The sequence below is a fragment of the Hyperolius riggenbachi genome, chromosome 4 (assembly GCF_040937935.1).
Source record: "Hyperolius riggenbachi isolate aHypRig1 chromosome 4, aHypRig1.pri, whole genome shotgun sequence".
Lineage (NCBI taxonomy): Eukaryota > Metazoa > Chordata > Amphibia > Anura > Hyperoliidae > Hyperolius > Hyperolius riggenbachi.
The window spans coordinates 311,180,436-311,198,810 of NC_090649.1; the positions used below are offsets into that span (position 1 = coordinate 311,180,436).

Genomic DNA, 18,375 nt, shown 5'->3' on the forward strand with positions numbered 1-18,375 from the left:
GCTCTTCTGTCTTTGGATTGCTGCTGATTTGCAGGTCTATGAGTGTTGGAGATCAGGATTGGGGAGACAGCAGGAAGCTAAATATCCTCACAGACAACAATTTCCTATATGGGTGGAACACCTTTGACTACCTATACTGGGGTGACTATCTATAGTGGGGGACAACTTGGCTCCCTATAATGGGGGGACACCTTGGCTACTTGTACAGGTGGTGGCTGCCTATACTTGGGGAACACCTTGGTTACCTATACTGGGGGGAGGCACCTTGGCTATCTAAACTGGGGGTAGCTTCCTATAATGGGAGGTGCACCTTAGGCTATTATTACCAGTATTTCTGGTTAATTAAGAACAATTAAGGACTTTCCTTATTGTTGTGTTTTTATTTCATTTAACCCTTTATGAAAATGTACCTCTATACTCATTTGTTTGTACCCCTATACTCATTTCTCCTGGGAGGGGGCTGGGAATCTGGGGGTCCCTTTCTTAAAGGGGACTCCCAGATGCCACCATGAACCCCCCCCCCGGGAGTCATCGCCCCCACATCCTCCTGGGGCACCAGGGGTGGGGAAGAGCCCCTTGTTTATGGATTGGACAAGGGCTGGGGGGGGGGGGAGGGAAGGCTTGGCTGCCCCCCCCCCCCCCTTCCCCAGAGCCCCACCATACCATGGACCATGCAGGCTGGTATAGCTCACGGTGTGAAGCCACACTCGGCCAGGGCTCCACATTCTGGCTATCCCAGCCTGCATGGGGGAGAAGGGGTTAAAAGGCTCGGAAGGGGGGACCCCACGTTGTTGGTTTTTTTTTTTTACATTTCCCACCCTGTGAACATAATAATAAAAAAATAAAAAAAAAAACAGGAAAAAAAATCCAGGGATCATTAAACAGCCATATTGCGGCTGTATATTGATCCCTGGCTAAAGCGTTGGGGATCCGGAGGGGTTTCTGGAAACCCCATCAGGAAATTAATTGCTCTTTCTTTTGATATATGTAAATTTACACTACCGTTGGGTTTGCTACATTATCTGCCATTTACTGCATTTAAATGTATACTTTTTTTCCTTTGAAACTTTAAAATCGATTTTCTCAAAAACTATTAAGTCTTTTTTTTTTTTTTAAATGTTTCCTCTTGTACCTACTGTCCCTGTCCACAGCCCCTAAATTTGGTGTTTTTTTAGCATGTAAGGGGGCTTTGCTATTAACCGTTAAAGTCAGAGGCTGTTCGCCTTCTATTAAAATCTATGGGAAAAATCCGAAAGCAATTTTTTTTGAAAAAAATTTGCTTTCCTACGCGAATGGCAAACAGGTCTTTGTTTGCAGAATACTGCTCGCCAGCAAACTATTCGGGCCATTTCTAGTGATTACGCATGATGACATACAGGAAGAGATGCTGGGCACAGGAGCGAGTAGGAGGCAGTGAGAGGACACGTGTTGGACTTGGCTGGGAGTTGAAAGCACCTTAGAGTACATAAACACATCCAATCTTGATTGGCCAATTATGGGGCCAACATACTTTGAATAATATGAACAGATGGTGTAGATAAGCTCTCATACAAAATAATAGTGGTAAAATTGGCCAATCAAAATTGGATGTGTGCAATATAGATTAGGCTGGGGCAGCCCCATAAGGGGGCCGCACGCAGCGACACAAGCTGCTCCTTCAAACTTCCCTCATCGGGGAAATAACATAATAGTGGTGGGATCAGGCCATTTGTATCAGCAGGTCATTTGTATGTCAGTTGTTCGTAACTTTACCTAATTCCATGGCAATGGCATGGAAAAGATAAGTGCTATACTTGCATTGCATATATTGCAACAAAGTAAGTAGTACTGAGTACTGGGAATAAACCTGCCTCACAACAAACAACAGTGCGTGCCTTTAGGCAGGAGGATGTAGCGCTGCAGCCAGCACGACGTCCTGTGTGTACGTCTGTCAGCCGTGGTATAATGCAGCCTGCTTTATGTGAAAGGGGGAGGAGGAGAGCGGGCTGTGTGAAGAGAATGTTAAAAAAGAACAGTTCATAAGCCCTATGCAGCCCGAACAGTGACTAAACAGCAGCACAGGAGCCCCTATACACGCTGACGCTGTGTGTGCAGGTGGCAGCTGCCTGACAGCATACAGGTCATGGAAAGCCCTTTCTGAGCATGCGCACCAGCACACCTTCCACATACAGCCAGCGCAGGGGTCATTCCACCCACAGGAAATCCCGTGCCGTGTTTTCATCCCCTCCATTCTGATCTATTCCTGTTTCATTTTTTTTATCCTGTCTAAACTGTAAAAGCCTAAATCTGGATTTCCTAATAGAATAATTAGCCAGTAGCCAATCTTTCCTCCTCCTGGATCCCTCCTCTCCATGAGGACGGCGAGCCTCCTGCCAGTCAGGGGAGGCAGCGAGCAGTCATATTGCATGCTGCCTATGGAGACATGAGATGATTCATCAGAGTGGGAGCTGGGATGTTGCGCACTGAGACCTCGCATGGGAGGGGGCTGGGAGATCATTAAACCCCGGGCTTAGCTGTCTCCGCTGTATAGCATCATCATCCTCTCACGTTAGTGGAGCCCAGCCTTCCATGTACAGCAAACATGGAAGATCTTCTGAGAAAACTACAGAAGGAGGCGACTGGAAACAAGCATAAGGCTATCAAGGATAACTGCACCTTAGCAATTGGTGAGTATAGGCTTCTGCACCTGTACTATATACATCCTGGATCTGCGGAGGAAACGTCATTACCAATCATCACCTGTAATGCCTATTAGTATATGCTGCCCCATGTTCTGCATGTTCTAGAAGCAAGGAATATTTTTTAACACAGATGTACAGACTGGCATTGGAATTATTGCAGCCTAGTTAATTTGTTGGTATGTCTCTATTGGTTGGTGGGTCTTGTTTACATTTGATGGTGTGTTTATTATTGTGCTGAAAGGGTGTCACTTATTACACAAACATAGAATGCCCAGAATTCCATTTTATTTTTTATGTTAGTATGAATTATAGGAAATTGTTGTGTGCGAATGGACTTGCCAGCATTTGTCATCTAGTTTCTTGCACTATTGGATAGATGGGGTAAACAGATATGTAATACCAGATAGATGAGCCTTTCATGATGTTACTTTCGGTGTAATATATGTATTCATGTTGATATTGTAACTTTCTTATCACTAACCCTAAACCCCTAAACTTGTATGTTTTTGTGTCTGCTGTGAATCTGACATCCTATGTAGTGTAGGCCCAGTAGTTCTGTAATCATTTGTCTTCAGAATACAGACTGTATAGTAATACACCTGTTGGGACAACTGCTTATTGCTTGGCATCCTTCCTCCATACTGTGTATGTATGTATGTGTGTATGTATGTATGTATGTATGTATGTGTGTGTGTGTATGTATGTGTATATATATATATATATATATATATATATATATATATATATATATATATATATATATATATATATATATATATATATATATATATATAGTCATTGGAACAGTTATTGTGTCAGGATTTAATGCAGGCATTTAACCCTTCCCCCCCACTGTGTGTTCCTGTCAACAAGTGTCTGTCCTGACTATGCAGGTTTGGACAATCTTAGTACTGTGCATACATTACAATTATTTACGGATATTGCTCTGTTTCAAAAGCTGTGAATTGGAGGAAGTTAAAAAAAAATTAAAATAAATAAATAAACTTGTTGAATGTTCTAATATTTGACATTTATATGAAAGTGTCTGGAGCAAGAAATTCCTTTTTGTCCAGAACAACCGATCTTATTTCCCACTTCTTGTGCTAGTGACATGAAACAGAGGATCTGATTGTTGGACATGGTTGGCATAAAGCCTGGCACACATCTTCAATTTTAATTGGCCAATCACTCACCAATTTTACCACCTCCATGAAGTGTGTGGCTGGGAGCACACTTGTCTGTAAGTTTTCTGTGCCCATTTCTCTGCATGCGGTTTCAGCACACCATGTGAGTCTGTATAGGGAAAAAGCACACGATTTTTCACAGTAGCTAATGTAATTGATAGAGAAAATGCATGCAGTGCTTCACTGCTGTAAGTTTTATTTTTGCATGGAAAAAACACATTCAGGCCCCTTGCACGCTGCATGCGATTCAGATTCCGATTTTTAATCGTTTTTTACATGCGATTCCGATTTCCAATTTTTAATCGTTACTACATGCTGCGTTTTTTTCCTGCGTTTTTCTGTTGATAGCATTCAGGGAAAATCGGAATCGCAAATCAGATGTGCAGTGTGCAGGGATTGTCAAGTGTGTGCTAACCCGTTGATTAACCTTGGTTCTCAGTTTTTCTGTGCAAAAAACACATGCAAAAACACAGGGCTGTAGAATTGGTACAAAAGTCATCCGACTCCTCAGTTTATGAAATCACTGACTCCAGGTACCCAAAATTGCTTAGACTCCGACTCAGACTCCACAGTCATTGCAAGGCTATGGAGTGGGTGCAGAAATCATCCGACTCCTCAGTTTATGAAACCTCCAACTCCGACTCTAGATACCCAAAAATCTGACTCCCACTCTGACTCCACAGCCCTGCAAAAACAGGCAAGTGTGCTCCCAGTCTAAGGCCACATACACACATCAGACCATAGTCTTTTGAAAATGAAAGATCACAGACCAATCTTACCACCCTTTATGTAGTATGAGAGCCATACTCTACACAGTCTTTTCTATGGAGCTGAACTCCACATCAGAAAAAAATCTTTGCAAGATGCTTCACACACAGATGCTGTACAGACACAAAAGATCAGTATCTGCAAAAGATCTGTTCCTGCCAAAAATCCATTCCTGCAAATTGCAATGATAGTCTGAGATCTGCAGTTCATCATACACACATGATTTAACTGACATTCATCTGCAGATCAGATCCACCAGGATGGATTTTCAGATCTGCAGATGATTGCTTGATCTGCAGATGAATGTCAGTTAAATCATGTATGTATGATGATCTGCAGATCTCATAGACTATCATTGCAATTTGCAGGAATGGATTTTTGGCAGGAACAGATCTTTGGCTGCCAGGGCGTAGATTTCAGCTCACTGCTGCTGCGCATTCTCGCCGCTTTCTGCCTGCCTCAGCTCACTTGCCCTGCTGTCTCTATGATTGAAGAACCCTGCAAGCTGGTCAGGAGCCGATTTAATTGGCTCCTAACCCTGTCTATGAATGTAGGCAACTTCCAATGGCTTACATTGATCACACGGTCAAGAGCCAATGAAAGTAGCTTCTGACCGGTTTACAGAGATCTGCCGTCATAGAGACGGCAGAGTGGGTGCGGCGATTGGTTAGTTTTCTGTCGTTTATCGCCGTTATTGCCTCTATTTAACCCCTTAAGTACCAGCGGTCTCTTCCCCCTTAAAGAGACTCTCTGAAGCGAGAATAAATCTCGCTTCAGAGCTCATAGTTAGCAGGGGCACGTGTGCCCATGCTAAACCGCCGCAATAGCGCCGCTAAACGGGGGTCCCTTGACCCCCAAACCCCCCCACTGCGACACTTGGTCGCAGACTTGGTCGCTCCTGGAGGCAGGGCTAACGGCTGCACCTGCCTCCAGTCGCGTCTATCAGTGGCGCATCGCCGCTCCTCCCCAGCCCCTCTCAGTGAAGGAAGACTGAGAGGGGCGGGGGAGAGGTGGAGATACGCGCTGACAGACGCACGTAGGGCAGGGCTGCGGCGGTTAGCCCTGCCGCTCCCCCGCATTACGGAGGGGATTTGGGGGATCAGGGACCCCCGTTAAGCCGCGGGATAGCGGCGGTTTAGCAGGGGCACACGTGCCCCTGCTATCTATGAGGTCTGAAGCGAGATTTATTCTCGCTTCAGACTCTCTTTAAGCACCAGAGACCGCTGGTACTTAAGTGTTTAAAGAGACCCTGGGGTGAGAAAAGAAAATTATGATATAATTGTAATGCCTGGGCACTAGATACTAGCAGAAGTATAGAAATCGAGAAGTCGGGGATAGCTAAAGGTCATACACGTATCAGAAACTGAGGTACCAGGAGTCAGACAAAATCAGAGTCGTTAACAGGCCGAGGTCTAAACCGAGTATCAGATGTCTGTAGTACAGGAAGGATGAGGCAGAGACAGAGTGAGGGGCACGCCGGGTCATACACAGGGAAACAAACAGGAGAATATGCAATATACAATATACAAGACTGATCTAACTAGAGTACATATATATCGGCAGTGTCTGTGTGTGTGTATGTATATACAATCACAAAATGCAAATGAAATAATCTCATGGGTGGACTAGGCTTCACACAAGTTGTAAAATCTGCCACCCACAGAGGAGGGCATACGCTAGACTTACTGTTCCACCTTGGAATGGACATTAGTAACATAACAGTAACCCCAGTGGTGTGGTCAGACCATCACATAATACAGTTTACTATTGAACATCACCCTATCAAGCAGCTCCCTAAAGAAACAATCAAAATCCGTCCCCTGAATAAATTAACACCGGAGAGGATAACTGCCAACCTGGATTTTACAAATCTGCTCCACAGTCAAATGGACCCAAACACTCTAGTAACCCAGTACAACAACACGATATATGAAACACTTGACAGTATTGCCCCATGGCGCACCAAATCAGCAACCAAAAAGCAGAAAGCTAATTGGTTTGACAAAACCATCATGGATCTAAAAAAGAAAGGGCGCAGACTAGAAAGACAGTGGCGTAAATCAGGATCTGAGGAGCACAAATCTAGCCTAGTTCAACACCTCAGACAATACCAGCATGCAATAACCAAGAAAAAATCAGACTTTATCCCGCACAAAATATCTACAGCCAACAACAGAGCTGGTCAACTCTTCCACACAGTGGAATCACTCTGCAACCCTTCCTGCCTAAAAGCCCCAACCACATTCTCCAGGGAAAGGTGTGAAGAATTCTCTGCCTTCTTCACAAACAAGGTGTCTACCATCCATGCCAGCATTACACCAACAACAATAATTGACCACTGGACTTTGCATCTGCCTACTACCGTACCACAATGGCAAGTCTTTGACACTCTGAGTGAAGAAGATTTTGGAACTCTCATTCAAAGTCTCCGCTCCACTACCTGCGACCTGGATCCTGGCCCAACTGGATCCTTAATGCAGAATGCAGTGCCCAGAGCTGATCAGGCCAGCACTTCACAAAATCACTCAGTGCTCCTTGCAAAGTGGACTTTTCCCAGAAGAACTAAAGAAAGCAATCATAAAACCACTCTTGAAGAAACCATCACTAGATCCTGATTCTGTAACCAACTACAGACCTGTGGCGAACTTACCATTCCTATCAAAAGTTATCGAGAAATCAGTCGCCAACCAGCTAGAAGGCAGGCTTACAGATAACAACATCTTTGATACTTTTCAGTCAGGATTCAGTAAAAGGCACAGCACTGAAACGGCATTAGTCCGAGTAATGAATGATCTACTTACTGCAAGGGACAAGGGTGATTGCTCAATTCTTATTCTTCTTGACTTGTCTGCAGCATTTGATACTGTGGATCATGAAATACTAATCCTGCGACCTGAAGAATTACTGTGGCCTAAGGGGTACTGTTCTTAGCTGGTTTCAGACCTTCCTATCTGGCAGGACACAGCAAGTATGTTTGGGCACACACTACTCTAATCCAGTGCCACTTCCCTATGGATTTCCACAGGGTTCTGTACTATCACCATTACTCTTTGCAGTCTACATGCTCCCACTGGGCAAAATAATCCAGAACTATGGCCTAGGATACCATTGTTATGCAGATGACACACACAACTGTATCTGTCCTTCAAGCCTGGTACCCAAGACCCATCAGCATCCATAAATGCGTGTCTAGTGGATTTACAAAATTGGATGAACACCAGCTGGCTGAGGCTGAACTCTGACAAAACAGAGGTGTTGGTGGTAGGTGGTCCACACATGATGGATAAAGTTCAAAACGCTCACCACCTCAAACTAGCAATTGGGGGAGATACTGTACAGTATAAAGACACTGTGCGAAACCTTGGGGTGATCCTGGATGGAAATCTAAAACTCAGACAGCAGGTATTAGCAGTCGTTAAGTCTTCCTTCTTCCATCTAAGAAATATAGCGAAAATCAAACACCTTATCCCAGCTGAAGACCTACCTGTCCTGGTTCATCAGAATCAGAATAGTTTTATTTCGCCAAGCATGACTGGGTCGTGCTCGGAATTGGGTTTGGCACAACACATAGCTCCAAGTGGTGCATAGGCAGAAAGCAGGGAAGAGCATTACAATACAGTAGGGACATGGCAGTAAAAAAACATCGTACTCAAAAACATATTGCACTCAGGAAAGAGGAAATGTATGTACACAAATATACATTCAGAAGTATACATTCAGCGGCCGCATGCATATTTCCAGTGTGCTGCTGGAGTCAGGGCAGGGTGCAGGGACAAAGTCCAGTCCGTTAGGGGTGGTGGCAGGTTGCTTTGAGAAGCGCATTTAATTCCAGTCCGCTACTGTGTCGGTGGTAAGGCACAGGTAGAGGGCGGGAGAATGCTAAGGGAGTTCAGGAGGCTGACGGCTGCAGGGAAGAAGGAGTTCTTGTGTCTGGTGGTCTTAGTTGGGATGGCTCGAAGTCTCCGGCCCAGTGGCATTTGTATCCTCCCGCCTAGACTACTGCAATGCCCTGTTCATCGGATCTACTTATAAGGTTCTGCGCCCCTTACAGCTAGTACAGAATGCTGCAGCCAGACTCCTAGCCAATGCCCCCTGCAGCTCACACATCACCCCAGTACTGCAAACTCTTCACTGGTTGCCAGTAAAATGGAGAATCAATTTTAAGATCTGCCTGCTGACATTCAAGGCTCTACACCACATGGGACCCAAATACATAGCTGATCTATTGGAACTTTATGCCCCTCCCTCCGCTCTGCCAACAAGATGAAGCTAGTTATTCCCAGGATACACTTAAAGAAACACTGAAGCGAAAAAAAAAATATGATATAGTGAATTGGTTGTGTACTATGAATAATTACTAGAAGATTAGCAGCAAAGAAAATATTCTCATACTTTTATTTTCTGGTATATAGTGTTTTTTCTAACATTGCATCATTCTATAATATGTGCAGATTACACAACACTCAGCATTCAAAATGAGTCTTTCAGAGCAGTCTGTGAAGTAATGACCTCTCCTCTAGCAAAAAAAAAGTAAACAGTTCACTTGCAGTTGAGATAATAAAAGTCAGATAACAGCCCTCTCCACGACTAAGACTTAAGGTAGCCATACACTGGTCGATTTGCCATTAGATCGACCAGCTGACAGATCCCTATCTGATCGAATCTGATCAGAGAGGGATCGTATGGCTGCCTTTACTGCAAACAGATTGTGAATCGATTTCAGCCTGAAACCGATCACAATCTGTGGAGCCGCCGCTGCCGCCTGTCCCCCCGCGCATACATTACCTGACGCTGGCTCCCGGGCATCTTCTCCGCGCTGCACCCGCTCCATCCCGGCGCTTCCTGTGTCACTCCGTGACCAGGAAGTTCAAATAGAGCGCCCTCTATTTGAACTTCCTGGTCACTGCAGTGACAGGAAGCGCCGGGATGGAGCGGGTGCAGCGCGGAGAAGATGTGGAGAAGATGCGGAGAAGACGCCCGGGAGCCAGCGTCAGGTAATGTATACCTGATCGGATCGGCCGCCGCTAGCGACGCGCTCCCTACCCGCGGGCGATCGAGGGTAATTTCCCGCACGGCGCAATCGGATCGGCGGGTGCGTTTAGCGCGAACGATTGGCAGCAGATTCGATCCCAGGATCGAATCTGCTGTCGAAAGGGCCGCGAATCGGGCCAGTGTATGGCCACCTTTAGTCGGAGAGTTAATGGCTTGTTTGCATAGAGATAACAACTGGAGTTTCTTAACTCTTTCTGTACTGTAAACAATTAGACTGATGTATCTGATCTTAATGTTTTATTTCTTAGCTGTACTACACATACAAATCATAATATCATAATTTTTTTTTCACTTCAGTGTCTCTTTAACATTCGGTGCTCGGGCCTTTTCCTATGCAGCCCCTACTCTTTGGAACTCTCTTCCACAATCAGTACGAGAGGCTCCTTCTCTGGACAGCTTTAAAAAAAGGCTAAAAACTCACCTCTTTTCCCTAGCCGTTGAGACTACATAATGCAGGGTCACAGCGCTTTGAATCCCCAGGGAGAAAAGCGCCATATAAATATTATTGTTAATTTTGTTGATATATATATATATATATATATATATATATATATATATATATATATATTCTCTATCTCTGAAAACTAGCTGACTTAAGGCAGGGTCCGGCGCTCAACGAACTGATAGCTATAACAGACAGCGAGTAACTGAATGACAGATTTAGAATACAATGAATAGATTGTATAGGTATGTTTCACATACGACGTGGAGGTGGTAAATTAGACAGTGATTGGGCAATCAAAATTTGATGTGTTTACCAGGCTTAGGTGTGTAATTCTCTGACAGATCTCAAGGAACCCCATACTAACTGCTAAGGACCTAAAACTTCTCTTACGTTGTCTAGAAGTTATCAATTTTCAACTTGAGTTCATTATCCATAGAAAACTGAACAGCAATGATGTGCATGGCAAGGTTGCAAGGAGAAAGCCACTGCTGTCCAAAAGGGCCACAGAGATAAGCTGTAAGAATTCTGTGGGTGGACCATACCAAACATTTCCCATCCGAGAAACCACATAGTACTGGCAGTATTGTGGTTTGGGAATGCTTACAATAAGGAAGTTAGGAAACTGCACATCCTAGTGAGTGTATGTAAAAGCAAGATATTAAACTGAAAGTGTGCAATAATCCAAGGCTGAGACACACACACACACACACACACACACACACACACACACACACACACACACACACACACACACACACACACACACACACACACACACACACACACACACACACACACACACACACACACACACACACACACACACACACACACACACACACACACACACACACACACACACACACACACACACACACACACACACACACACACACACACTTTTTCACTTAATAGCAACCAGTGTGCCCCATGTATTCTTAATGCAAAAATATCATAAATTAAATAAACAGCGGGTATGCTCTGGATTGTGAAGTACAGTCCTGGAGTCATTGCAATTTGACCCTGCAGCAATTGAATGCGATTGCTCCGGGATCGCCAACAAAATGCTGTGCGCCTTGCTGATACGGCTCCACAGCTGCAGCACGTAGTCGATTGCTGATTGGAAAATGCTGCAAAAAGCACTCTAGTGGGCCTCAGACTTACAGCCCACAAGAAGATATGCTACCCTGTTTACCAAAGTTTCGGGGGTATTCCCCTTTGTCGAGATGGGTTTCTCTCAGTGTGTGTGAATGGGCATCTATATCACCTAGACAGGAATATTTTCATAAACTGAGGAGTTGAGTCGGATGATTTTTGGACCCACTCCACATCCCTGCACTTAGAAAACCTGGTTTAACTGCTTATTGTCTACATATGGTGAACTTAAAAGAAGCTGCAACTAGGATAAAACACAAAGTTAGCCATACTGCTAATGTCTTTTTCAGGTGTTGAAAGAACCAGAATCATTTATTTCGCCAAGTACAAACGGGGGGTTGTACCCGGAATTGGTTTTGGCTCATACAGGTTCTGGAAGGATGGGGGGATAATGTCCAAAAGCTAAGAGCCGAGGCTGCCATACTACGGCGCCACCAGTCGCACTTGGCAATTATCTGTCATCCCTTATGCTGAATACACACCATGAGTTTCCGCGTCGCACGTGTCCATCGATACGCGTCGATTCCATTTTTTCCGAGGATTTCCGAGCGCATTTCGATTATTTTTAGGTCAAATGCCATGTAAAGTATGGCAAATCGACCTAACGATCCATCGAACCGCGAATCGGACATGTCGGAAATAATCGAATCGACGCGTATCGACGGACGCATCAAACGCGGAAACGCATGGCGTGTATCCAGCATAAGGAGACATTGGGGGGGGGGGGTTCGAAGGTTCAGCAGTGATGACCAAGATCTTCATGGCTGATGCTGTAAAGGATCCTGATTGCTGACATCAGGCAGTACTGAGGTGCAGTAGTGTTCATTTCTGTGGTGGGTCCTGACTCCTGGGCAGAGCATAGCAGGGCTGGTCAAGATAATCTGGCTGTCACACAAGCCTCCTGCTGTGGCGCCCTTACTTCCAGTTTAGTAGCTGGCATCATGGAGGGGCTGAAATGGGGGTGTCCATGCTGCGGTGGAGCAGTAGCAGCCGATGGATGGATGGAGCCAAAGGTTCCCAGATCAGTGCAGTGTCTTCCTACCTCAGTGGAGCCCTGATCTCCTGAGTAGCAGTGGTGGACCCCACAAGGCCTGTACCTGCACAGACAATGGACCCAGGCACCGACACCTAAAAGCCAACCCCTGCCTGGACAGGAAATGGACAGATATTTAAAATGGTAGATGTGGTATTTAAACACTTACAGTAGCTATCTTAACTCACCCATACCATAAAACATAATGCTTGAACCAAATAATGAACCTACACTAGAGGGTGTGCAGTTGGGGTCCTGTCCTTATTCCTGGAAAAGAAGTTGTGATGGATTTGCCATTTGCAAAAAAATTAGCACTCAAAGACTTGCTCCAGAGCTCCCCTTAGCATATGGGGGAACGCATCTGCCCCAGGCTACAGTCAGACCACGGCAGACCATCGGCTCCCGCTGACCGCACGTGGTCCGGCACAAATGTGAAGGGCTCACATTTGCCCACTTTGCAATTACCAATAAAAGGATCGTCACAGTCCTCTCACAGGATTGTTTGCACTCCCGGGTATCTCTTTCATTCTTTCACTTGTAGTGCAGATCAGAACGGACCTACGCGCTCCAAAACTAAGGAGAATAGAGAGGAGAGTGTGAAGTCAGCCCGCAAAGGGATCAGAGCCACTCGCATTACAGATGCGAGTGGCTTACCATGATTGGCTGCATTGTGAAGAGAGGCTTCATGACTGGCTCTAGTGTAAGTAGAAAGTTTAGCAGGACACGTGCTGCAAGTCCCGCCTGCGGAGGTATCGGAGCCACTCACAGGAAGCGAGTGGCTGCTTCTATTCAATGATGGCTGCAATTTTTAAAGAGCCCTGGTTACTGCACCAGCAATTTGTCCAGCCTGGCTATGCAGCCCTAAGTTATACTTAACCTTGTAGTCCACCAAATGTGCTATACCAAGATTATACTGTATCTAGTCCTACAGGACTAGCTGGGGAGTTAGCATAGCATCTTCTCACACTCAGATGAAAAGTGAAGGCAGCTTACCCAATCTCTAAACGAGATTGCAGATTGTATAGATTGTACAGAAAATCGAAATTGTATTGTGTGTGGACTCACCAACCAATCCAAAAGGCTACTTTGGCTACAGTGCTGGATGCCTTCAGAATTCCCTCAGGCCGGTTTCACATCACAAACCGGCAGTAGCGTTGCGGTGCGGCAGGGGCACCGCACTGCATCGCGCCGCTAAACACAGGCCTTCAGGGAACACTGCGTTAGTACACGGTGTTCCCTGTCTTGCAATCTTCCAAGCAGGAAGTGACGCATGCTTGCGGTCACTTCCTGCTTCGGGTATGCGTAAGTGTACGGAAGCATATTGTTAAAAAGCGTGCCGTGCTGTCGCAACACCAACTTTAAAAAAAAAAAGAAAACCTGCGTTGCCATAGACTAACATGACTTCTGGGCCGACGCAGATCGCCATAGGGATACATTAGACTGCGGTAGCAGTGCAGCAATTTGCTGCACTGCGCCATTGTGAAAGGGCTCTTGGGGTCTGAGGGCTGAATGGTAAGCTGTGGCAAAGGGAACAGGAATTGGAGGGTGATGTCACAGGTATTATCAGTGATTCTAATCTGTCATCTCAAGACAGCACCCCTGAAAGGATGGGCAGGAAAATAAATACATGGGGGGAATATAACAGCCTGTAAAACGTTACATCCAAACACTGAATCAGATTTAGCTGGCAAATCCAGTGTACGCAGTGAATTTTTTTTTTCCTTTATAGGTAGTGAAAATCCACTAAATCTAATTTTGTCAACATTATGCTTGTCATAGTGGTATAGGTATCGAGGCTGTCTGGACTAGAATAGCTGAGGCTGGGTGCACACATAGCAGAAACTCTAACGTAGCGGGGAAACGTGCATTTTATGCAGCAATGTTAGTCTATGGGATGCAGAAGAAGCTGTGTTTCACTGTGTTTGTACAGTATGCGTTCCGCAACCGGTGGTAGTGTTGCATAATATGCAGGCTGGCTGCCAAAAAACACATAATGAAAGTCAATGGTAACGTACTGTATATGCATTTAGTTTTTCATGCGTTTTTGTTGCTGCGTTTTTAATTAAGTAAAGATCTCTGATGTGTTTCCGCTTCCTGTTGTGTTCCTTGTGATTTGCATTAATTAAAAAAATATAACGCATACGCATAAAAAAAAGCATACAAAACGCTTGTTTTCCATTAGCAAACCGCAAACGCATTAAAAAACACACCAAAAACACGGTAAAAACGCAATAGCAAATCACAAACGCACCATCCTAAAAGAGATAAAAACAGGGAACACCAAGAGCCCCACTAGTGTAATTCGTATTGGACAAGGTGGCAATAAGTTTGTATTGCTAGATACTCACAAGTCAGGGTCACCAGCAGGCAACCACTATAAAGGCAGGTGGGGAGATTGTCCTGACCCCACTCAGGATTAAGAAGTCGCTCTCTGTAGACAGGAGGAAAGGGTAGCAACCCTCCACCAAGGGTGGACTCAAAATTGTATACAATGAACAGAGGCGCCAAAAGTATAAGATTAGATTAAATGAGCTTAAAAACCAACTTAAATGGCAAAATTGAAGGAGGAAGTGGTGGTCTTACCTCCCTCAAGCAGACACGACAACGACTGCGATTCAGACAGTCAAACACATTTATTAGGAACTCCAAAAAGAAATGCAACGCGTTTCGCAGGTTCAACCCCGCCTCATCAGGCAATATAGGGAGGAGTATCAAACAATCTGCACAAGGATTCAAATTAAGACAGAGGCGCTTTTCTTTTTGGAGTTCCTAATAAATGTGTTTGACTGTCTGAATCGCAGTCGTTGTCGTGTCTGCTTGAGGGAGGTAAGACCACCACTTCCTCCTTCAATTTTGCCATTTAAGTTGGTTTTTAAGCTCATTTAATCTAATCTTATACTTTTGGCGCCTCTCTTCATTGTGCACCATCCTGAGGGCTTGTTTCCACTGTATGCAGGTGCGTTTTTTTACGCGGTTTTTTACGCGATTACGCATGCGATTTCGCATAGGTTAGGCTATGTGCGTTTTTAACCATGTCACTGCCTGTGTTAATTTACATTGGTTCCTATGCGGAATCGCATGCGTAATCGCGTAAAATAATGCGTAAAAAAAGCATGCTATTTCCCTATTAAATACATTAGCGGCGATTCACATGCATTCCACTAGCAGGCGAATTCGTTGACTCTTTTGTGCGTTTTTTCACCGCTCATAAAAACGCACCACGCAAACGCTACAGTGGAAACAGGTCAATTCACTTGCATTACATGTGCGAATCTGCATGCGTTGGACGCATGCAGATTCGCGATAGTGGAAACGAGCCCTAAAACTACTTTTTCACACTATGTCATATGTGAACCCAGCCTGAATCACAATCAGTAGAATTATTATATTAATTCCGACTTGCGCCAGCAAATTCTGCAAAAAACAAAACTCTGTGTATGCTGGAATGGGTTGAAAATGCAGTTCCAAGCTGATGTGCAGAACTGATATTTCGATATCAGTTACGATTTTTGCCACAAGTACCTGTAATTATTGAGTAAGAAATTCATCACAAGCAAAATGTTTTGGATTCATTTGGTAATTTTGTTCTCATTAATTTTTAGGACTGAAAATATTGAAGTTCAAAAAAAATTCACAAACTTTCATGGCTTGTTCACACTTTGTGCAGCATAGTGTGGTATGCTGGGCTTCATATAATAACAACAATAATAATAATAATAATAATCAAGATTGTAGAACAAAACAATCTTACCTCAACCAAGGCCATAAGGTATAAAAGACAATTTTTATTGTACATTTATTAGGGTGATGCGTTTTATGGGTTTTACCTGCTTCTTTAGGTCAAGAAAATGGTGTACAGGTGGCCACAAATGATACAATTTTCCCAACATGCGTTTACAGATGATTATTCATATGAACGAGCAGATAGGATCCTTTAGGACCACTAATGGACAAAAATCTTCTAACCAATCCGATGAGATTGACGGGATCGATCCGAAAATTGGAGCAATTTCATTAATCAGAATTGAATTGTGTGGAGGATCCTGCCTAATTATATTATTTGGAGTGGGGGTATGTTTCTTAGTTATGTGTGTGGGGGATTCTGCCCTCTGTCTTTGAATGACATCGCTGATAGATTCGTGTAGATTTGGCTCTGCCCTTGACTAGGCCCTTTTTAACTGTATGACCATGCCTACTTCCACAAATGCACCTAAATTGCCCTGTAAGTACTGCCATAGTCGCGATTTACATTAGGGCCTATAACACAACCCAGTATATCAGTCTTGCATTGCATCCAATGTAAATGATCTGGTTCCTCCTTGCTTCTGAAATAAGAGTTTCTATGGAAAACTGCAAGTGATAAATGCTAGATCTATCTATCTATCTATCTTTACATATGATAATGTTTTGTTTATGCCTACAGAAATCTTAGATACCCCGGGGGTTGCAACAAAGATCCCTCCATACCAGCTGAGGTAAGAAAAGTTTTCCACTTCTGCTAACTTTTTGATAGATGCATATTCCTTTTTTTTGTGTAAAGCCTAGCTCGTACCATTCCTGACTGTTTGGATATTTACGTGGAAAACTAAATGTGGCATGTGCGTCACTTCTATCAGTCCTCTTCAGTGGCTGTTTTCAGGTTACCTTTGTGCAGTTTTATGTTCCATTTTAATGATGTTGTCAGTATGATACCTTGGTTGGATGCCATATCCTGGCCTTTTACAGTGCAGTTTCAGAATAAGACACCGCTGCGGGATATGATAATGGTGGTAATGTTGGACTGTTCAATGCATTGCGTGGCAAATTCATTTTCTGGTGATGTCCATGAGTTCAAGGTTTCAGGCTATCATTGGTAGTAAAGGGGTTTCAACCAAGTATTAGAAATTAGCATTTTACTTCTAGTTATTTAATGTAATTTAATCAATTACTTCTGAGTCCCTGAAATGAAGCAATTGTGTTAAAAAATGCTTTAGTTGCCTCACATTTTCATGCAATTGTTTTGTTCACCCCACTGAATTAAAGCTGAAAGTTTGCACTTCAACTGCATCTGATTTGTTTTATTTAAAATGAATTGTGGAAACGTACAGAACCAAAATAAGAAAAAAGTTGTCTCTGCCCAAATATTTATGGACCTGACTGTATGAGACATAGGTACTATATGGGACATGAGCAGTAGTGTATAGTGTATATATTATATACACTAAGGGGGGGGATCTGATTTTTATATATATATATATATATATATATATATATATATATATATATATATATATATATATATATATATATATATATATATATATATATATATATATATATATATATATATATATATATATACAGTAAGGGGGGTATATACCTACAAGGCTAGTAGCCTATATACACTAAGGAGGGGATCTGCCTATAATAGGCAGATCCACCCCCTTAGTGTGTATATATATATATATATATACTACTGGTCCTGTATATGTTGGCAGATCCCCCCCCCCTTTAGTGTATATATAGGCAGACCCCCCCCCCCCCCCCTTAGTGTATATATGAGTTTTTTCTCTTAGGTGATATGTTTACACCTTGTCATAAAATGCATTTTAAACCACAAGTATGCAAGAAGATACAATAATTTTGATAGCACCTTTTCACCAAGTTTTAATTACTTTTTAAAACGTAAAATGCCTGTAATGTGATTTTAAAGTGAAGATGAAAATGATCTCCTAGACCTAGAAGGTAACTCAGGATAAAAGGTGAAGTGTGTGTGTAGAGGATGACTGGGGGGGGGGGGGGGAAGGGCACCAAAATCTGGTTACGCTCAGGGCGCTGTGAAACCTAAGGCTGGCCCTGCCTGGGTGTATTCTTATAGGGGCTGTGGAGGCTACCATATTGCTGACATGTTTTGAAAAACCAGTTTCCTGGCGGTTGTGCAGATGTTTTGGTATTAGGCAGGACCTTGAGTCGCATATCTGGATCAGGGATACAGCCAGAGATTTGAGTCAGAATACCTGATTCTCATAAGTGTTCTGGGTCAGTGATATGAGGCAGAGTGTCAGTATGACAGCAAAG

At 43.7% G+C, this 18,375-nt stretch overlaps 1 protein-coding gene across 1 annotated transcript in view; it reads left to right on the top strand.

Annotated features, from left to right (window-relative positions):
* The first annotated feature begins 2,202 nt into the window (after nucleotides 1–2,202).
* The window catches only part of ARFGEF3 (ARFGEF family member 3), a 128,652-nt gene continuing 112,479 nt past the window's right edge, over nucleotides 2,203–18,375 (top strand). Inside the window, exons 1-2 of the mRNA XM_068231665.1 lie at nucleotides 2,203–2,666; nucleotides 16,742–16,793. Coding sequence (XP_068087766.1) covers nucleotides 2,582–2,666; nucleotides 16,742–16,793 — 137 coding nt within the window. The 5' untranslated portion in view covers nucleotides 2,203–2,581. The remainder of the gene's footprint in view (nucleotides 2,667–16,741; nucleotides 16,794–18,375) is intronic.